Source organism: Thunnus albacares, chromosome 5, assembly GCF_914725855.1.
Source record: "Thunnus albacares chromosome 5, fThuAlb1.1, whole genome shotgun sequence".
Taxonomy (NCBI): Eukaryota; Metazoa; Chordata; class Actinopteri; order Scombriformes; family Scombridae; genus Thunnus; species Thunnus albacares.
Window position 1 is genome coordinate 35,808,117 of NC_058110.1, and position 23,197 is coordinate 35,831,313.

The window sequence follows — 23,197 nt, forward strand, 5'->3', positions numbered from 1 at the left end:
TATAAACTCTGATAATAAGTAACAGGCTTTAAACAGTGAGATGACATAAAGGAATAAAACTGTCTGCATTACTTTGCTGTAATCAGGAAAATGATTGTTCTACTGAAAAAAGAAATTAAGACACGTGGGGGATTTTCATTTGTATGGGCAGGGGTTTAAATATTTTCATTCAAAAACAGTCATTTCCACAGAACTGGGCTTCAGTCTGCTCCTCTTCTTGCTCACTACCTCTCCAGCTTTGGAGACGACCTGTTCACATGACACCGATGTTGCTGGCATGTAAAGGTTCCTTAAACATTATTGGAGATTGACAAGCACCCGCTCCGCCATCAACCCCTATGATTCAACCAACACACTCGCAGTCTCACACATGTGCACAACACACTCCGGATACGTGTGTGACGTAACAAAGCTTTGTTGTGATGGTGTTAAGTCTCACTCTTGGTTGGCCTTATGAACAACAATCCACCATTTACCCAAAGTAAAACTCTAACACCTTTTAAAACAATCAAACCATGGGATTTATTAAGAAAAACAACAAAACTGCAAATGAGTAGTTTTAAGAACGATTAATAATTTGAAGGCACAAATTATGAATCATACAAAGACTTCTCAAAATCCTGCCCCCTGACACCTCCTGGCCTCTGTAGTTCCCTCCAGTGTGTCAGTCTGTGTAAGTCATGGATGCTCACAGGTAGAGCGGCAACTAACAATTATTTTCATTATCAATTAATCTGCTGATTATTTTCTCAATTAATCGATTAGTGTTTGGCCCAGTCACGTGTACAGCTTCACTGAAATGTCGTCTAGAAATATAATCTCGGTTTTGTGAGGCTAACAGGTCACTGAACACATCATCATATAGAGCATAAGGCTGTCTGCATTACAAGCTCCATGGAGCAAAGTTATTCAATATGACTTCAATGTGTATATATATTTTTAGCAGTGGTGGAAGAGGTATTTACATCCTTAATGTAAAAATACTCCGTTACAAGTAAAAGTCCTGCATGAAAAACCTACCGTACATAAAATTATATGGCCTAAGTATTATCAGCAAAATGTACTTAAAGTATTAAGGTAAAAGTACTCATTACAGTAACAGTTTATGGTGAATGATTTGTTTACTCTGCACATTTGTTCAGTAATTTTCCCTTTTTGCTATAATTTTGTTTGACCACGTCCACAGACAACTACTGACCACAATCTGCAGTTAATGATCTTTATTAACTTCAAGGCAATAATATATCCATTACATTAATAAAGCTTCACTCTTCAATTATTGAACATTTTCATTGATGTAAATGTTGGTATGAATATTAATAAATTCAAAGATACAATAGAGAAAAGAGAAAATGTAATAATCAAAATATCTTCAGTCTATTGACAGAAATATTAATTAAAATGATTCATCTTTCAAATACCTACTTTAGTGAAAAAGCTGTTCCATTTCAATTGTTTTAACAAACATTTTGTATTTTAGAAATAGCCTATAAATAATTTGTGAATTGCTGATCATTAAAGTGCCTACAACATGTGAAGATTTGAAAATGTCTGACTTTGATGATCTCTTGTGATAGTATCAAGAAAACACCTGCAGCTGCTGTTCTGAACCAGGCTGACACACACTTTGACATTGATTGTCTTGTTTTAATCACTTATGGAACAATTTAAAAGATGATCATTCTTACAGTTATATACACTCAGCGAGCATTTTATTAGGAACACCAGTGCAATCTAACATAGTCCAGTGCACCACCGCCCACTGTGACCTCAATAATAAACATAAAGTAGAATCTTCACCTTTCTGACATAAACTGAAAATGTATTAACTTCATAATTCAACATCATTCCTACTAATTTATTACAGACTTGTCCTACTCATTCATTTATATTCTACTATACAGTCTTAACATCTTCATCTTCCTTTATGTTCCAGTAATGTGGTTAAATTCTCATTTAAATAAGGTTTTTAATGTTTTGTTGAATTCATTCATCATCTTTTTAAAAAATGTCTTAAACACACATATCAGTAACTTCCCAGTAAAGTGGTGACTGTTGGACAACTGGAGTGAGAAATGATGGTTATAAGAAGAGAAAAGAAATATGTACAGTAAATAATATTTCTTTCCTCTTCTTCTTCTTTCTTTTTATTTTGTAGTATCAACATAATATTTTTATTTAATGTAATTCTGTTTATCTCGTCTCTGAGATTTAATGAGATGTGTTTGTGAATGCTTATTGCTTGCTATCTGTTTAATAAAATTCATGCACAGCTGAGTATATGCAGGTAAAAGTGTGTTTGTATATATATGAATGTCTTTGTGTGCAGCTCAAACCTTTAAAGGATCATTCTGGCAACTTTCTATATTTTTCTTCTTGTCAACAAATCTCATGTTTGGATCCAAACCAACAATGAACTGATCTACTAACAAGTATTGTGTGTGTATCAAAGCCTGGTATATCTTATTCCTGCATTGTTGTCCAGAAACTATAACTATTTTATGCACTAACCAATAAAATAATTTCTAATAAGGTGACAGCATAAAAATACATACAGTATGATCATTATTTGTATAATTTAAAGACCACAAGAAAATATATTTTACACTTTTAAAGGATGAAGGAAAAAATCTTTCATGGAAATAGACGGACCAACTTCTACACAACATTAAAACTCATCTTTCTTTGTCTTCTTCTCGACCTTGTGGAAGACTTTTCCATCGGACTGCTTCCTCCAGCTCAGTTTGACGTCTCCATTCACCCCCTTCTGCTTTAGCCTCTGTTTGAGCTGAGATACAAAAACATTTACTGTCCTGAATATCAGTCACAGACAGTGGTGGAAGGAGTACTCAGACCCTTTACTGAAGTAAAAATACAGCAGTGTCAAAATACTCCATTACAAGTAAAAGTCCTGCATGAAAAACCTACTACAGTAAAAGTACATAAGTATTATGAGCTTGATGTAGTTAAAGTATTGCAGTAAAAGTACATAAGTATTATGAGCTTGATGTAGTTAAAGTATTGCAGTAAAAGTACATAAGTATTATGAGCTTGATGTAGTTAAAGTATTGCAGTAAAAGTACATAAGTATTATGAGCTTGATGTAGTTAAAGTATTGCAGTAAAAGTACATAAGTATTATGAGCTTGATGTAGTTAAAGTATTGCAGTAAAAGTAGTGGTTTGGTCCGTCTGACTGATATATTATTATATATGACATCATTAGATTATTAATAGTGAAGCATCAGTGTTAGAGCAGCATGTTACTGTTGTAGCTGCTGGAGGTGGAGCTAGTTTACACTACTTTATATACAGTTAGCTAGTTTAGTCCAGTGGTTCCCAACCTAGGGGTCGGCCCCTCCAAAGGGTCAGCAGATAAATCTGAGGGGTCGTGAGATGATTAAAGGGAGAGGAAAGAAGAAAAAACAAAGTTCTGATACACAAATCTGTTTTCCACTGGTTTCATCTTTAACAATGTGTTGTATTTTAAAAGCTTGTTATATTATCCATTGTGTCAAATCTTCATCTGAAAAGTAACTAAAGCTGTCAAATAAATGTAGTGGAGTAGAAAGTGCAATATTTCCCTCTGAAATGTAGAAAGTAGCATCACATGGAAATACTCAAGTAAAGTACAAGTACCTCAAAACTGTACTACAGTACAGTACTTGAGTAAATGTACTTACTTACTTTCCATCACTGTTCACAGAGAAAACTTTTCGCTAAAAGCTCTTGTTCAGTTACATTTTCCTCATCTGGAATCTCTGTTTTAGAAACAACCTGCTTCACACTTTAATATTCATATTTATTACAGTTTAACTTCAGATGATTTATTCTTTCTTCTTTTAACTCTAGTCTGCTTTCAGTAATGATGACACATAAATGTTTTAAAGAGATCAAACATGATCTACCTGCTTCAAGATGTTCTCCATCACAACAGGGTCATTCAGATCCAGAGCGGAGTTCTTCTTCAGACTCACTCGCACCACGTACTTTGAAACAGGCGCTTTGAAAAACAAACAGGCTTCATAAGCTCACTTTGTCTTCTGAGTGTTGTTTTATTGACACATTTTTCATACCAACATATAAACTGCATAAAAATCTGAGTTTTTGTGCTTTCTTGTCTTGAAGGAAAATCTGGAGTCTGAGTTGTGGGCCATGGCTGCAGAGATGTTGCAGGGATGGTGGCGTTGTCCTGTGGGTGTCCTGCGTCGACATCTTCTCCTGCTATTATTGTTATGATAATTATTAGTCACATCTCTATTATTATTATTATTATCAGTGTTATTATTATTGTTGTTGTTATTATGCTTCTTTGTGTCTCTCTCTCCCTCCCTCCTTCTTTCTGTCTCAACCCAACCGGTCAAGGCAGATGGCGTCCACCTAGAGTCCGGTTCTGCTTGAGGTTTCTTCCCGTTAAAGGGGAGTTTTCTTTCCTTGCTGCTGTCACAAAGTGCTGCTCATGGGTTAATGTTGGGTCTCCGTAAATTAAAGAGTTCAGTGTAGACCTGCTCTATGTGGAAAGGGCCCTGAGATAACTTCTGTCTTCAACACTAAGGCATAATGTGGCTTTGTGATCAAGGGTTGATGTCGTATACCATTAAAATTAAAATATAATTTCTTTACTGAAGTTGAATTAGCTTCCCCTTAGCATTGCAATACGTTAGCCTCAAGTCAAACACTTCGACTCATTCTTGCTGAATAATTTTCATTATTATATATATATTTGATAATTTATAGGTATTATTATTATTATTATTATTATTATTATTATTATTATTATTATTATTATTATCTTATGCTTCATATATCTCTTACCATTGCTATGCAGATGACACCCAGCTGTACCTCCCCCTCAGTCCTGCTGATCCGAGCTGTTTTAACTCCTGCTGAGCTGCATTGAGGATGTAAAATCCTGGATGGCAAAAAGCTTCCTGCAGCTAAACCAGGATAAAACTGAGGCCCTAATTTTCAGACTTTTGCAAAACCTCAGTGCCTCTAAAATTGAATGTTAACTTCCACTCAAGAAATCTCAGCACTATCTTTGATTCTGGTTTAAAATATGATAAACAAATGAAGTCCGTTGTCAGCAGCAGCTTCTTCCATCTCAGATCACTTACAAAACTAAAATCATTTCTGTCTGTTAAGGATTTAGGGACCATGGTAGATGCTTTTATCTCCTCCTGCACTGACCTTTCTTCACTGGTTATCAGTAAAATGCAGAATTGATTTTAACATTCTTTATTTGTTTTTAAAGCACTGCATGGACAGACTCCAGCTTATCTTTCTGAATTCCTGATCCCCTCAGATCTGCCGACCAATCACTGTTTGTCATTCCACACCGACAGTTAAAATTCAGAGCTGATCGGGTATTTTCCATTGTCGACCCTAAACTGTGCAACAGTTTGCTGCTCATTATTAGATGCTCCCACTCAACTGATATTTTTAAAACCTGTTGGAAGACCCATCTCTTTTCTTCAGCCTGTTAATAGTTATCATGTAGACATGAATAGTTACGCTCTGTTTTTATTTTATTTGTTCTCTCTATTAGTGATTCGTCCTCTGTGCAATGTTGTTGTGTTTGTAGGATTTATTTTTATTTATTTTATTCTACACTATTAATTTGTCTGTGTTTACATTTGATTGTATTTCTCAGTCTGTGTAAAGCAATTGGGTCAACTTCTGTTGTTTTTAAATATGCTTAATAAATAAATTGACTTGACTTGACTGTTCATACTGACCATTAGAAGATCCCTTCATATGCACTTACAATGGAAGTGATGGGGGACAAAATCCACAGTCCTCCTTCCGTATTTCAAAAATGTATTTCAAAGTTTATCTGAAGCTAATATGAAGCTTCAGCGTCCAAATGAGTCAAATCAAGTAGATATCTTTCAACGTTACAGTCTTTTTAGTGCCAAAGTCTCTCTTTTTGTTACTATACTTCCACCGCAGCTCGACAGGGAAACACTATCCGAGGAAACACAAAGAGGGAATTTGATGCTAAAAAGACTGTAAATGTGTCAGATATCCACTTGATATGACTAACTCAGACTGCTGAAGTTGAATAGAAGCTTCACAGAGACTTTTAAATGTTGACACACTGTGGATTTTGGCCTCCATCACTTACATTGAAAGCACATTTGAAGGATCTTTTAATAGTCAGTATGAACAGGAGGAATGATTACAGCGAGGAAAACCTCTTTCACTGTTCATATGGACACCTGACTGCTGGTTTAAGACACACTGGAAACATTGTGAACCATCCTTTAAAGGCTAACTGAATCATGGCTTGACTGTTCATACTGACCATTAGAAGATCCCTTCATATGCACTTACAATGGAAGTGATGGGGGACAAAATCCACAGTCCTCCTTCTGTGCAAAAATGTATTTCAAAGTTTATCTGAAGCTAATATGAAGCTTCAGCGTCCAAATGAGTCAAATCAAGTAGATATCTTTCAACGTTACAGTCTTTTTAGTGCCAGAGTATCTCTTTTTGTTACTATACTTCCACCGCAGCTCGACAGGGAAACACTGTCTGAGGAAACACAAAGAGGGAATTTCATGCTAAAAAGACTGTAAATGTGTCAGATATCCACTTGATATGACTAACTCAGACTGCTGAAGCCTCATATAAGCTTCACAGAGACTTTTAAATGTTGACACACTGTGGATTTTGGCCTCCATCACTTACATTGAAAGCACATTTGAAGGATCTTTTAATAGTCAGTATGAACAGGAGGAATGATTACAGCGAGGAAAACCTCTTTCACTGTTCATATGGACTCCTGACTGCTGGTTTAAGACACACTGGAAACATTGTGAACCATCCTTTAAAGGCTAACTGAATCATGGCTTACCTTTGTAGCAAACAAATGCTTTCTTCACATCACAGGTCCAGTCCTCCCATTGTCCAGAACGGCCAAAGTCTGCTGCCACACAATACTCATTGCCGCCATTAGGTTCCGATGGAGACCAGTTCCTAAAGGAGGAGTTGCTTCCATCAGACCACTTCCAGGAGTCTCTGAAGAGGCCGATCCAGACTTTTTGTCCTGCAGGTATCAGATCCTTCACCTTCTGGTTCTCTTCTTCATTTCTCACACTGGCCAGGTCTGTGTAGTGCTCTCTGCAGTGGCTCTGGGCCTCAGTCCATGTCATGATAGTGTTGATGAGGACAAATGTCACATTTGACCCTGAAAATAGACCACAGTGAAGAACTGTGTAGAAGTGACATACAGTTTTCCCAGGTCTTGGTAGCCTACAGCTACAGACATTTGTTGCATGTCGTTCCCCTCTTACTACCCCTGTTTCCTGTCTGTTACTTACATTAGTGAATAATGAATAATGCCAGTTTCTGTAGCAGTTTCTGTGTCATTATAAATCCACTGAGAACCACTTCAATAAAAGACTGCATTCATTAAAATAATAATTGAAGACACTGACATCTTAAGAAATATTAATGAGTATTTTTAACAGCCTCTTCACATGTCCACACTTCACTCTTTAGATGTTCTGCATCCAGTGGTGGAAAGTAACTAAATATATTCACTTAAGTACTGTACAAGTACAATTTTGAGGTGATGATTATGTTTATTATTATTTTTGAATGATAAATCTCAGTATGGAGCTGCATACATATGAATATGCAAGCACACATTCATCCATAAAGACACATCAGAGCCACTTTGCCTCCTTTTCTTACCCCTTTCGACTGAGGCAGTGATGTGGGATAAACTTGTGTTAATGGTGGAGCTGAATGGGTCAACAGGCTTCATATAAACTGGCTTCATGACTCAACTTCACACCTTGAATTGAACACATGTGCTTTTTATGTAACGGACTATTTAGGCCCAAATCAAGAGGAAACTGAAGAGTAACTTCAGAAGAACAAACCATTAGTTATAACTCTCACCTCTGACATCAGAGCAGACTGCACGAAAGGATTTGGTACAATCGTCATCGTTCCATTGTCCACCATTATACATCTGTGTGCAGTGTTCTGCACTGCGATAGTTGGATGGTTCCCCAGGGTACCATTTTCTGAACTCAGCCTCCCCGAGTTTGTAGAAATGTCTGTCTGACAGCGACCACCTCCAGCTGTTCACGTCATCGTACAGTCCTATCCAGAATCCCTGAAAGTAAGATTTTATTGTGTTATACAGCATTTGTCCTTGTTCAGCTTATAGGACAATTCACAATGTTTCCAGTGTGTTAAACCAGCAGTCAGGAGTCCATATGAACAGTGAAAGAGGTTTTCCTCGCTGTAATCATTCCTCCTGTTCATACTGACTATTGAAAGATCCTTCAAATGTGCTTTCAATGGAAGTGATGGAGGCCAAAATCTATACTGTCGCTCCTGACTGATGTTTTAAGACAGTTATAAAAAATTGTGAACCCGTCCTTTAAAGCTGATCAATACTTTTGCATAAAATTTCCATTCACACTCTGACTTTAAGAGGAGATTTTACCTAAAGTAACTGATACATTTTTAGTTGCTTGTGCTATAAATTCAGTAATTTAATGGTACATAATAATATAATAATTATTACAATTATTAAAATAATAATGTGGTGAAAGTGATGATAATTATTGTTACGCAGTACCGGGTTTCTGTTGACTGGAACTATTTATACATATTTATTATCATTGTTTTATTTTATTTAATTTTTTAATTTAACTTTAAATTCTTCTTTGTTTAAATTGTCTGCTCTTTTCAACTTGTCAAGAACTTTGAGCTGCATTTTGTTCATGAAATGAGCTTTATGACAAAATGTATTATTCTTATTCTTTTTCATATTATTACAATATGAAATTAAAAACATTTTTGTAAATATTGTGTCTTTGTTGTCCAGTTTCCTGATATTTATACATATATTGCACATTTTGCTTTCTGTTATTGCTCCCACATAAAGTCCCACTTAAAAACAAACTCATTGGGCCATATTTACTGAGAAAGTGGAACATTTGTACTAAAATGTTCATCACAGCCTGAAGAAAATATACTAAAGCAGCAGCTCAGCGTGTGTGACAGTCACACCTCTCAGCTACATACTGTCATTGTCAAAAATGTAAAATCAAAGAGAGACAGAGTAGATAGTAGAGAAAAGTGAATTCACATAGCTGTATTCCGGGTAGACCATTTTGCTTAAATCTGCCATGTTGTTCAGGATCGTCACATCCTCCATGTTGTCTATCGTGGCCAGGTCAGTGTAATTGTCTCTGCAGTAACTCTGCGCTTCAGTCATGGTCTTTGGCTCATAAACAAAGTGGTACTGACGTTGAGCGTATGATGAGACGGCACACAGCACTGTGATGACAGACATGCACAATGATTAGATCTGGCCTAAAAATGACTTTTCATTTCAATGTATTCATGTGTGTCATTGTTTTTGGCAGTAAAAATTATGGATGTGAACTTCCAATATGGATGTGATGAACATAAAAAACATAAACTATCATTTTGCATTTCATATATATATGAATATATAAATATAAATATACATACATAAAAAACACTTGCCTGATGCAGCTGTGATGCTGAGAAGAACTTTCTCCATCATCGTCTGTTTCTTTCTGCTTCTCTCTTTTAGTCTGTGACTGTTGATATGCAGTTGTAGATTATACATTAACCTTTTACAGTACCTCACTTTTATTAGCTTCATGCAAAGTGGTTATTAATGTTTATTATTTTCCTATCAGGCTCTTCAGTTTCTCACTGGCCCATTATGTAGGTTTTCTGATGCTGTACTGAATATCAGGTCAAGATTGATCCTCTTGTCCAAAAACAGTTTGATATTGGTTTGTTTGTCCCAGTATGATGGAGGTTTCTTACTGACTGCAGCCACATAAAGCCAAGAAAATCTGTGATGAATGATTATTATTCATCTTAAGGCAGTGATGTATAGGGCTTCAACTAAGGTTATTTTTTATCATCGATTAATCTGTTGATTATTTTCTCAAATAATTTATTAGTTGTTTGATCTATAAAATGTCAGAAAACGATGAAACATGTCAATCAGTGTTTCCCAAAGCCCAAGCTGTCGTCTTCAATAGTTTTGTTTTTTCCACAACCCAAAGATATTCAGTTTACTGTCATAGAGGACTAAAGAAACCAGAAAATGTTCACTGCTTTTTTGAAAAGCACAGAGTAAGACAGACTATTATATTATATTGTTCACTTAGTTGTGGGACAGTAAAACATAACACAATATAATATAATCTAAAGACAATAAACATAAGAGTATAAGTTTCCATTTCACTCCCCCTTTTAGCATTCCATGCTAACTTTAAATCTTCAGTTATCTACCCTGTGTCCTGTAGGCTCTGTCCAACCCAACAATCGGTCGGGTTCAAAGGATCCTCAAGAGCAATGAAGACTCCTGACAGAGGTCACAGGTGTGGACCAAATAGTAAAATACCACACTTTAAACTCAGTTACTGAAATAACACCTGTGAATGGGTGTTCTTCAAAACAAGTCAGTGCTTGAGGTTTGTCTAAATTATCAATGCTCACTTTACACAAACCACTGTATACAAGGTGTGTGCAATTACTCGCACCCCCGTGGGTGAGTCATATATTTCATGAGTATGTGTTGTAAAGGCAATGAAAGCCCAAAGGATTGGCTTATCAATTTAACGTACAGAATTCTGGAAGAAATATCATTGTTCCTTTGCTTTGTTAATGTGTGTATGTCCTTGAGAGAAAGAATGTACCTTAGGAGGCCCACTCCTTTCTTTCCACCCTGGCTTAGGCCCAAATAAGGTAACATTCTGGGTCTTGGTGTAAACAGAACATGTTAAGGGGTCAAAGGCCGCATATAGCTCGGGGCTCTTGGTTTCCTGAGTCCTTGGGAGATGTGGCTCCCGTCTAACATACATGTGCATGTAAATGTATATCTCGTGGCTGTGTGCCATTGGCTGTAATCATATAAGCCGATATATTGACCAATCACAGATCATTTCTCTGTTCCTTCTGCAACTGTAATAGATTAGGTTTGCTCTTTGTTTGTTGTTTGTACTGATGGAAATCTTTGTGTGTTCTGTCTCTTATTGTCTTATTGTACAATAATATTTTTCTAATCTTCAACCCAGCAGTGTTTTGTGTATTATTTAATATGTGTGTTTAGTGTTTTCAGACAATTTCCATGACAGTGTCACATTCAAGTTTCACACAAGGAACGGTCTGTAATAATTCAAGTCTTTGAACGCAGGAGTATCACAGCGTTGCTTAATCAACAGGTACAGCAGGTAATAAAGGTGTTCTCTCAGAGCTCGGGGCACCTCTCTCTGTTCAGTTATCAGGCTCCGAGATGCTCGTTCAATCATTTTAGTGGAACATGTAAAGGATACAGGGACTTCGTTCAGTCAAGGGCTTAACCGAGTGAGGATGTTTCAGCTGCTGTGTTCGTGAACGGCAGGTGAGAAGTCGTCACTTCTCTGACATGTGGCCTCCATTGATTCTCAGCAGGTTTTGAAACCACAGTGAGTGTGATCCTCTTCTCCCTGATATGTGGCAGCCGATGGCTCTTGGTAGGTTTTTAAACCTCAATGAGAGCGGCCCTCACCTTCAGTTACTTCTCTTCCTCATCTGTGAGCAGTATGGGACTCTCTCCTTGAGCCTCCATCACGAGTGGCAGCACGTTTACCCGTTTGCAGTGGCTGGTGTGCACCCATGTGGTTCTCTCTGTGACCTTTACTGCTGAGACGGTGGTGAGGAGAACCTGCTACGGCCCTTTCCACCTGGCCTGGTTCCAACGTTTTCCCCTTTAGTTTATCATAACCCAGTCTCCGGGCTCGAGGTTATGTAGGTTGCCTGACTTCTCCTGAGGAAGGGCTTTCACCTGTGTTGGGACGGGCAGTAGTGCGTTTGGTTATTAGCAACAATTCATAATTATCATAGATAATTATGAATTATGAAAATAAGATATTGTTAACCTTAATCAATAATTCGGGCACCAACTTTTGGATCTGTGAGGAACACAGTTGATTATTTGCAATAATTATCAATTATCAAAGATAATTAACTAATTATAACAATTAATAGAATTATTAATATGAATTAACAAATAAGGGGCACCACCTGGAAACCGGGACCAATAACCAAACAAGGTAGTCTCATAAATGGGAGTTCACCGAGAATGTTAATATCTGAGAGATATCAACATTCAAGGGTGAAGAAAGAAGGGTGAATTCAAGCTCTGACTCCTTCAGTCAGCCATTTTTCACAATATTACACACAATAATGACAGAAGAACTTCTCTTTAAAGATATAACAGTGTTTATTAAACTTAGTAAAATTAACAAAGTTAACAAATGCTTTATTCAATAAACAACTATCCTAAAATCTAATCCTACCAAACAAAACACAAACAGCTATGTACAGGGTTGGACACATGCAGGGCAATGCGTGTGTGTGTGCGTGCGTGTGTGTGTGTGTGTGAGCGTGCGTGTGTATGACAAGATGGTGACGGGGCCTGACGTGATAAAGTCGTCGGTCTGCGACGTGGACGTGACTATGGGAGGAAGTCACGTTGCGCGAGAACCGGATGGCAGAAATGTGGCGGTGTCTCAGTTAGACAGAAGCAAGACGATGCCGCCTGGTGGACGGCGTCTCGCACTCACCCACTTCTCTGAAAAACACGTGTCTGATGGCGGATAAGGAAAAACAAAGCGAAGCTTTGTCCGACGTTATCTGACCATCAGATGTGCAAAAGATGTCGGTGCGTGTATGTGTGTGTGTGCGCGCGTGTATGTGTTAGTCAGAAGAGAGAGGGAAGAAGGAGAGAAAGCGATCGTGAGAGGAAGAGAAGCGGTTCCTTTGTCCACAGACAGTGCGCGTACGGACGGCAGTCTCTAACACACGTTGTCTGGTTTCTGACCGACAAAGCAACTTACTTCCTGACTCACGATGGCACAAACACAGCAGTAGTCCAGAGCGGGACAGACACAAAACAGTCTAGTGTGGTGAACACAACTAAACAGGCAGCAAACTTAAAATACTCCTCAGAGTAAAGCAGGAAAAATGGACTCAGCGGTCTGTCTCCAGCACAACAAACAATAGCAAAAGCTAAGAGCTAAATGCTAAACAACAGCAACTGATGCTGATAAGAACACACAACTAACACTGCCTCTGCCCAGACGTATGCCTCTTACTTGGTCGCTTCAGAAAGCGAGCAGGGTTTGTGTGTAGTCCGTCGTTATGTCCGGCTTTGTCCTGGGCTCGGATGCAGACGGTGGCCGTTCTCACACGGTCTGCGAAAAGCACGGCAGCTGGCTCTTAGCGGCGTGGTGGAGAGAACAGCAGAGTCGATTCGGTGAAGAAGCGTTTCTTCCGTCTCGAGGGAATTCGAGGACGCTGGTTGCAGCAGCGGTCTCTCTCGGATCCAGGAATGTGTTCGGGTGAACACGGGCGAAGTCTCGTCTCGTCCGGCAAGGGGAGTCTTCGATGAGGGGAAAACACATGCGTGGGGTACCCCCTTTAGTCAGCTGAGGAACAGAAGTTACCCCTAGCTCAGTGACACGGGAAAGGCGTGTGCTTCAGGGCACGTTCAGTTTTTGAAGGGGTGGTGATGTCACGGCTGCGTCATCAGGACGCTTCGCTGTGCAGGAGCGTCTCCGCCAATGAGGCTGTATGTTGACTGTTCCCTGCTGAGGTGAGAAAATCGCAAAGCATCCTTGGAAATGGAGTTTGCAATGGACTCCCATTGTCTGTAAGCAGCATTTTTGGTGCTATTCTTTTGTCTCGGGGCAAACAAAGGAACAAGCACCTCGTGGTCAGGCCTCACAGGTTACATGTAGGCCTTCTCTGTGTGACCTCATGGTGACCTCAACAAGAAAGGGTTGAAACAGTCCATACAGTTCAAAGTTCAGAGTTCAGAGGCTTGTCTGACACCTGTGTGTTTGTTACACTAAGAACAGAGGACAAGTTTGCACAATACCTCAGCATTTCATCAGTACATTCCTCTGTGCCACAGAGCCTTTGTCCAGCTCAGTCCTGTACCGGCTAATCTGGTCAGGTTTTTTTTATTTCCTTACTGCCCCTCCACTCTGTGGATAGTAGGCACAGAATTGTTTTAGGTCAATTCCCAAATATTCAGACAGTAAAATGATTGCTTTATTCACAACATGTGTGCCATTATCACTACTGATTTTTCTTGGAATTCCTAATCTGGAAATGTTTCTCTTATCAACATCTTTGCCACAGCACTACTGTTTTGCACAGATTAGACTATTTAAAAAAACTGAGTAGTTTGAGAGGCCTTTCGTGTCTGTCAGTGTTCCCCCCTTTCAACACGTGTGTCAACATGTGTATAGAAGGGAAAGAGATCATTTGGGCCTATCAAATACCATCCTGTTTTTCCTCTGGTGTTGTTCTGCTCTGTAAACCTTTGGAATCAGCTGTTGGTGTTCCAGGTGTAGTTGTATCAGGTCAGCACGTGTAAAGAGGAAGTGGTTACGCTGCACGCTTTGCTTTTGCATCTTCTCTTGTATTTCCTGTTGAGATGGAGTCTGTGTTATTTGTATGCGCCTCATATTTGCATATTATCAGCTCTTCGGGTAACAATACAGCATCCAGTAAATCTGCCTTTATTTTCATAGGCCTCTTCCGTTGGTGAGTAGATCATTAAGTCATCAATCATACTGTTAGAGAGTGCTCCCCTCCATCAGACTCAAACCTGCCAGGTTTTATTTAATGCTGCAGAGAATATTGCCAGACTTTCACAATAACGCTGGGCTGATCTGGTCCAGGTGTACGTCTTTCCTTTAAAGGAGAAGGCAAAACCAGCACTGGAAATCCGTGCGCACAAAAATACTGGAAATGAATTAGCCAAATCAACAACAGAAAACCACTAACTATCTGATGGAACCTGTGATGAGATAAGGTGCATGAGCATATGCTGCTGCGTTCACCGCCTACAAGTCTTTGTACAAATCTGTTAACTCATCTCAGGAAATATTGGTGTTCTGACCTGTGAGGTTTCACATGTAACAATAATTCCTGCTTTCAAGAATGAGTTAAAAACTGGTGTTGCACCCTCAATAGTCTCTGGTTTCAATGGATATTGATCTTTACATGAGCTGTATTCTGATTTGGGTATTGATTTCAATTGGTTGCACATGCTTAATCAGACCAACATCATATTTACTTTTAGCCCAGAGAGTTGTAGGAATATCTGTCAGCTCAGGGGAGTCAGCTGTCAACTGAACCATTGTTGTTGTTTTTCTGTGCAGGCCTTCTGTTTGTAAGTGTACACCTCTTTTACCAATGAATGTCATACTGCATGCTGTTCTGCATGCTTTAGATGATTACTGTAATACATCAAAAAAGTCTACCTGGTTTATCCCCACTGCCGTGCTTCAGTATTTGCTTCACTCATGGTCTTAGGTTTTCCCACTACTTTGTTTTGCTCTTTTCTTTTCTTCAGGGAGATGTGTAGTGCTGAGTCATATACTTAAAAAGCTTTTGTCTTTGTTCTTCTGATACTTCTGCTCCTGTCTCACGCATCTCATCTGTCTATTCTTAACCTTTCCTGAACCACTCTAGCTCAGTCTCATCCTGTTCATAAGAAATGTGTGTAGTACAGCATGAGCTTATCTGCTTTATGTACTGCACTTCCTCTGTCTACATGCTTTTTCCAGTAGTTCTGAGCTGGGCCCTGAGGGTTGCAGGTCCCATTGGTACATGTGCAGTGGCGTGACCCGCCCCAGTTGCACATATTGACCTGGGAAGCCTGATACTCTGGTGACTAACCCTTTTTCTCTATCCCCATCTTCTGTGATTCCAGACAGTGACATGTGACGAGTTGGGAGTGAGAACGGGCTGTATATTGAGCACTTTTTATATCTAGTGTAATTGTGTGCTTGCTTCTTTCGGCTATCTCTGTGCTCACTGTTCTAGGATGATATTTCACAAGCTATATAACATGACCTAAACCTGTCAATTTGCTAACTGTCACCCTCTTGTCTGTGCACTATGCCCAAATTTCACACCAGATCTTGTTCAATGTGGGTTTACTGGACAACATGATGACAAGAGTGATCGCTTTCCATCTTTGTCTTGTACTGGTAAAGCAACAGCGTACCATTCTCTGACAGCATTGCCACTAGCTCCCATTGTTACCAGTATTCTCCCACTCATTTATGGAGCTGGAGTGAAATCACATCTCTTAATTACTGATTCTGTTGTTCCTGATTTAACTAATAATCAACTTTTTAGTTAGTGTTAGTGTTAGTGTTAGCTTTTTAGGCTTTATGTCAAAACACCTCAAAACCTGGTTTTTCTGTGTTTTTGTTATCATTATCTCTCTCTTTTTTCTATTTTAATGGTGTTACATACTCCCCCCCGTTGGATGGGATATGAATAACCTGTGATATTCTATTCATCATGTGTTGTGCTTTCTCCCAGGTGGCCCTGATCTGGTGACTGAGGGAGGACCTATAAAGAGGGCAGGAACGTGGCTTGCACTCTCTCTTCTCCACTTTCCAGCCTTGGCAGCAGATGATTGTTCTTGTGTTTGTTTTGCTATGCTTTAGCTTTGCCTTTGTTAGTCTCTGGTTTGTTTGGTGGGTTCGGTAGTTGTTTTCGCGGCTTTATTTCTGTTAGGTTTAGTTTTTATGCAGATTTAGGTTAGAGGGGAGAGCCCAGATCCTACGACCCTTTGTAGGTCGGTCTGGCAGTCTTCCCTTCTTTTTGTTCTTTTTGGCCAGTTCACCAGCTTTTGTTAGTAGTTGTTGTTTTTAGTTAATAAATTGGTTTAATTATTGTGAACTATCCTGACTCTTTAATTATGTTGGGCCTTCTGTGGATGAGCTGTTTTTAGAGGGTCGTAACAAATGGCTTCTAGACCTAATTGTGTTTGTATCTACTAGTGGGTTTGGCAGTTCTTCACCCACTTGCACCATGTCTCTGTGTGTCCATGGTCTGAACTCACTCTGTGTTTGGAGGATCACTGCCTCTCTCTCTCTCTCTCTCTCTCTCTCTCTCTATATATATATATATATATATATATATATATATATATATATATATATATATATATACACACCCATAATATCAACTAAAAGTTAATAATGTAAACTTGTCATCTATAAAGCTTCCAAACTACCTCACATCTCTCCTCTAATTTAAATCTAATAACTACAGAACACCATCCAGTAACTGCTGAACCTTAGAAATCTCTCATGTATGTTGGCTGAACCGGTTTCAGGTGCTATGCAGCTTCTGAACTGCAAACTGCCCTCAAACTCGAGTCTTACATTCACCTTGGAGATTTCAGTGTCATTATGTTTTTAATTTTGATTCTTGTAATTGTTTTTATGAATTCCTTGTTTATTGTGTGGTTACTGTTATTTCTGTCCACTGATTGTGTTCCTGTCTTATGAATGTTTCTTGTTCTAAGGTCTCTTTTTTGGAAAAGAGATCTTAATCTCAATGAGGCTGCCTGATTAAGTAAAAAACTGTTAGATGATGGTCTATCACGATCAACGATAATAGATCATAAACTCCATTGAAAACCACACATCAATCATAACAAAGTGTCTAAATCCATTGCATTATTTAAAACCTGGACAAAGTCTACTCTGCCTGTGTGCTGCTCTCGCGTGTGTGTGTCTATTCTGTATTGCTGCCGCTGTGTGAGTGTGTGTCCCTCGGCTCCACCTCCAGGGTTGGGCGTCCGGCCTTCGTCTATACCAGCTATTTCAACTTTCACCACTGAGGGAGACGCACACGTCAGCAAAAGCAAACATTCGGTCACAACATAGCAAACCCACTGAATTGCATCATATTTAACACACTGTTGAGCACACAAAAGACTCGACTCAAACATCAGCCAGTCTCTTCTCTCTTCTCCCGTCTTGGGCCAAAGCCTCCGTTTGACAGAAAACTGAACCTTTTTGCTCAAATTTCAAATTCACTATGACCATGGGTGGACCTTTTTCATCTTCACACCAGCAGTTTTTTGCACCTTTCTTACTAGTTTACTCATAGTTACCCTTGCACCAATGTGTATAACTGCAGATATTATTTTTGTTCTCTTAAATCAAGGCAGACTTGCATTATAACTTTTATTCTCATATTTTATCTGTCTTATTCTACTTTAGCTTATTTTATTATATTCTCTTAACTCTTCAATAACTATTTTAATTGTATTAAATGTCATTTTATACTGGTTCTTTTGCACTTTGATGCAAGACTTTTAATGTTTTAGTACAGCACATTGAGTTGCCTTGTTGTTGAAATGTGCTGCACAAAACAATGCACCTGAACGCCTGAATTTCCCTTATTTATTTTCTTATATACAGACAATATACTGCATACACACACGCACACACACACACACACACACAAACACAAATTTTACATTTAAATTGCACATCAATGCGATATCTTGTCTGAAGGTTTAAATTCTATTTTTATTCTACTTTACTACTTTTTTTGTCTTTTTATTTTCCATTTTTTCTTCTTATACTTTTTCTTTTTCTTTTTTTTGAGACATGTCTCACTTTGACAGCTTGGTCTCTTCCAAACGATTATCATTTTAAGAACCGACAAATCATTTAAGAATCAGAGAGTTCTCTTCCTTTGGGATCCTCACTACAGCGTTTGACTGAATTACTCAGTAATTTCAGTAGGTCGTCACTTCGAAGCAAACCTCTGCGTGAATTCCTTCATTTCATTTCATGTTTCTCTGAGATCCTGTCAGCGAGCCAGCGTCGGACTCAGCAGCCTCCAGCAATCCGTCTTCTCACCCTTTTGATGGGGAGGTATGGAGTTTGTCAGCCGATCCCAGACCGGCCGCCTGTGCACAGTTTTCCCTTCAGCCGATGAGCCGCTGGCCCACGTTACTGGGATCCCATCCTCGTCACCAGATATTGTGGTGGAAATTTCAGATGAATTCACAGAGAGCAAGCTGTCTTTCAGAGTTTTATTGCAATATCCAGAGTACACATTTGCAAATGCAGATCTCCTAGTTTGCCAGTATAAGGCAGTAGCCTAAATGAGCCACTGGGTGTCACTGTCGCGCTGTCTATTTCCCTGAGAATTTAGCAATGATCACTGTTTGTCCCTTACAGCACACCGTATTCCTGAAATTCATTTTTTTTAAGTTTCCTTTCACTATTTCATAAGTAAGCAGTGTTGATTAGTGATGGGAGGAACAAGGCTTTCTGAAGCAGTGAATCATATGAAGCAATTGTGTTGAAAATGGTTCAGTTTCCAAGCATTTGATACAATTTAAATGGCGACATCTGTTGGGCGACTTTGACGTTGCTTTTATATGTAAGGATTCAGGGTGAGACGTCATAACAGGCAAAATATAAGTGAACTCACTGCTGTCATCTGTTTAATGTTTTCTGTCATATTTTATTCAATAAAAGTTATTTACCAAAAACTGTCTCAGTGTGTGGATGTATAAATATATATGGAGATAATTAGTCATTTATTAATAAGGTTTATAGTAACCCCTTATTACTTTTATAAACTCTTTGATGAATAAGGGACAGTAAGCTCTGTAACAGATTTATATTATAACAGGCTTTAAGCTGTGAGATGACATAAAGGAATAAAACTATCTGCATTACTTCGCTGCAATCAGGAAAATGATTGTTCTACAGAAAAAATAAAATTAAGACACGTGGGGGATTTTCATTTGTATGGGCAGGGGTTTAAATATTTTCATTCAAAAACTGTCATTTCCACAGAACTGGGCTTCAGTCTGCTCCTCTTCTTGCTCACTACCTCTCCAGCTTTGGTGACGACCTGTTCACATGACACCGATGTTGCTGGCATGTAAAGGTTCCTTAAACATTATTGGAGATTGACAAGCACCCGCTCCGCCATCAACCCCTATGATTCAACCAACACACTCGCAGTCTCACACATGTGCACAACACACTCCGGATACGTGTGTGACGTAACGAAGCTTTGTTGTGATGGTGTTAAGTCTCACCCTTGGTCGGCCTTATAGGGCGAACAACAATCCACCATTTACCCAAAGTAAAACTCTAACACCTTTTAAAACAATCAAACCATGGGATTTATTAAGAAAAACAACAAAACTGCAAATGAGTAGTTTTAAGAATGATTAATAATTTGAAGGCACAAATTATGAATCATACAAAGACTTCTCAAAATCCTGCCCCCTGACAGCTCCTGGCCTCTGTAGTTCCCTCCAGTGTGTCAGTCTGTGTAAGTCGTGGATGCTCACAGGTAGAGCGGCAACTAACGATTATTTTCATTATTAATTAATCTGCTGATTATTTTCTCAATTAATCGATTAGTGTTTGGCCCAGTCACGTGTGCAGCTTCACTGAAATGTCGTCTAGAAAGTTCATCTCGGTTTTGTGAGGCTAACAGGTCACTGAACACATCATCATATAGAGCATAAGGCTGTCTGCATTACAAGCTCCATGGAGCAAAGTTATTCAATATGACTTCCTCTTCCACCACTGCTAAAAATATATATACACATATATATTTTTAGCAGTGGTGGAAGAGGTATTTACATCCTTAATGTAAAAATACTCCGTTACAAGTAAAAGTCCTGCATGAAAAACCTACCGTACATAAAATTATATGGCCTAAGTATTATCAGCAAAATGTACTTAAAGTATTAAGGTAAAAGTACTTATTACAGTAACAGTTTATGGTGAATGATTTGTTTACTCTGCACATTTGTTCAGTAATTTTCCCTTTTTGCTATAATTTTGTTTGACCACATCCACAGACAACTACTGACCACAATCTGCAGTTAATGATCTTTATTAACTTCAAGGCAATAATATATCCATTACATTAATAAAGCTTCACTCCTCAATTATTGAACATTTTCATTGATGTAAATGTTGGTATGAATATTAATAAATTCAAAGATACAATAGAGAAAAGAGAAAATGTAATAATCAAAATATCTTCAGTCTATTGACAGAAATATTAATTAAAATGATTCATCTTTCAAATACCTACTTTAGTGAAAAAACTGTTTCATTTCAATTGTTTGAACAAACATTTTGTATTTTAGAAATAGCTTATAAATAATCTGTGAATTGCTGATCATTAAAGTGCCTACAACATGTGAAGATTTGAAAATGTCTGACTTTGATGATCTCTTGTGATAGTATCAAGAAAACACCTGCAGCTGCTGTTCTGAACCAGGCTGACACACACTTTGACATTGATTGTCTTGTTTTAATCACTTATGGAACAATTTAAAAGATGATCATTCTTACAGTTATATACACTCAGTGAGCATTTTATTAAGAACACCAGTGCAATCTAACATACTCCAGTACACCACCACCCACTGTGACCTCAATAATAAACATAAAGTAGAATCTTCACCTTTCTGACATAAACTGAAAATGTATTAACTTCATAATTCAACATCATTCCTACTAATTTATCACAGACTTGTCCTACTCATTCATTTATATTCTACTATAGAGTCTTAACATCTTCATCTTCCTTTATGTTCCAGTAATGTGGTTAAATTCTCATTTAAATAAGGTTTTTAATGTTTTGTTGAATTCATTCATCATCTTTTTAAAAAATGTCTTAAACACACATATCAGTAACTTCCCAGTAAAGTGGTGACTGTTGGACAACTGGAGTGAGAAATGATGGTTATAAGAAGAGAAAAGAAATATGTACAGTAAATAATATTTCTTTCCTCTTCTTCTTCTTTCTTTTTATTTTGTAGTATCAACATAATATTTTTATTTAATGTAATTCTGTTTATCTTGATTTTATGAGATGTGTTTGTGAATGCTTATAGCTGAGTATATGCAGGTAAAAGTGTGTTTGTATATATGTGAGTGTCTTTGTGTGCAAATCAAATCAAACTTTATTAGGAATAATTTTTTGTTTTAGCATACAAAACATACAATTACTATAAAAGACTTCAGGATAATTCGAGTATATGCAGGTAAAAGTGTGTTTGTATATATATGAATGTCTTTGTGTGCAGCTCAAACCTTTAAAGGATCATTCTGGCAACTTTCTATATTTTTCTTCTTGTCAACAAATCTCATGTTTGGATCCAAACCAACAATGAACTGATCTACTAACAAGTATTGTGTGTGTATCAAAGCCTGGTATATCTTATTCCTGCATTGTTGTCCAGAAACTATAACTATTTTATGCACTAACCAATAAAATAATTTCTAATAAGGTGACAGCATAAAAATACATACAGTATGATCATTATTTGTATAATTTAAAGACCACAAGAAAATATATTTTACACTTTTAAAGGATGAAGGAAAAAATCTTTCATGGAAATAGACGGACCAACTTCTACACAACATTAAAACTCATCTTTCTTTGTCTTCTTCTCGACCTTGTGGAAGACTTTTCCATCGGACTGCTTCCTCCAGCTCAGTTTGACGTCTCCATTCACCCCCTTCTGCTTTAGCCTCTGTTTGAGCTGAGATACAAAAACATTTACTGTCCTGAATATCAGTCACAGACAGTGGTGGAAGGAGTACTCAGACCCTTTACTGAAGTAAAAATACAGCAGTGTCAAAATACTCCATTACAAGTAAAAGTCCTGCATGAAAAACCTACTACAGTAAAAGTACATAAGTATTATGAGCTTGATGTAGTTAAAGTATTGCAGTAAAAGTACATAAGTATTATGAGCTCGATGTAGTTAAAGTATTGCAGTAAAAGTACATAAGTATTATGAGCTTGATGTAGTTAAAGTATTGCAGTAAAAGTACATAAGTATTATGAGCTTGATGTAGTTAAAGTATTGCAGTAAAAGTACATAAGTATTATGAGCTTGATGTAGTTAAAGTATTGCAGTAAAAGTAGTGGTTTGGTCCCTCTGACTGATATATTATTATATATGACATCATTAGATTATTAATAGTGAAGCATCAGTGTTAGAGCAGCATGTTACTGTTGTAGCTGCTGGAGGTGGAGCTAGTTTACACTACTTTATATACACTTAGCTAGTTTAGTCCAGTGGTTCCCAACCTAGGGGACGGGCCCCTCCAAAGGGTCAGCAGATAAATCTGAGGGGTCGTGAGATGATTAAAGGGAGAGGAAAGAAGAAAAAACAAAGTTCTGATTGTATTGTACTGTTGTATTTTAAAAGCTTGTTATATTGTGTCAAATCTTCATCTGAAAAGTAACTAAAGCTGTCAAATAAATGTAGTGGAGTAGAAAGTACAATATTTCCCTCTGAAATTAGGGAAA

The 23,197-nt window shown here is 37.9% G+C and overlaps 3 protein-coding genes across 3 annotated transcripts in view; 1 reads left to right on the plus strand and 2 right to left on the minus strand.

Moving 5' to 3' along the window:
• The window catches only part of LOC122981768 (polymeric immunoglobulin receptor-like), a 724,120-nt gene that overhangs the window by 613,041 nt on the left and 87,882 nt on the right, over positions 1 to 23,197 (plus strand). The window lies entirely within an intron of this gene.
• LOC122981723 overlaps positions 1 to 23,197 on the minus strand; it is a 930,226-nt gene that overhangs the window by 468,860 nt on the left and 438,169 nt on the right. The gene's annotated exons all lie outside the window — the stretch shown is intronic.
• LOC122981797 (macrophage mannose receptor 1-like) lies at positions 6,805 to 9,588 on the minus strand. The gene is made up of 4 exons (XM_044350575.1): positions 9,518 to 9,588; positions 9,114 to 9,304; positions 7,910 to 8,129; positions 6,805 to 7,190 (listed from the first exon to the last, which is right to left on the minus strand). Exons 1-4 carry the CDS (start codon positions 9,555 to 9,557, stop codon positions 6,847 to 6,849), a joined length of 795 nt encoding a protein of 264 aa, XP_044206510.1. The 5' UTR covers positions 9,558 to 9,588; the 3' UTR covers positions 6,805 to 6,846.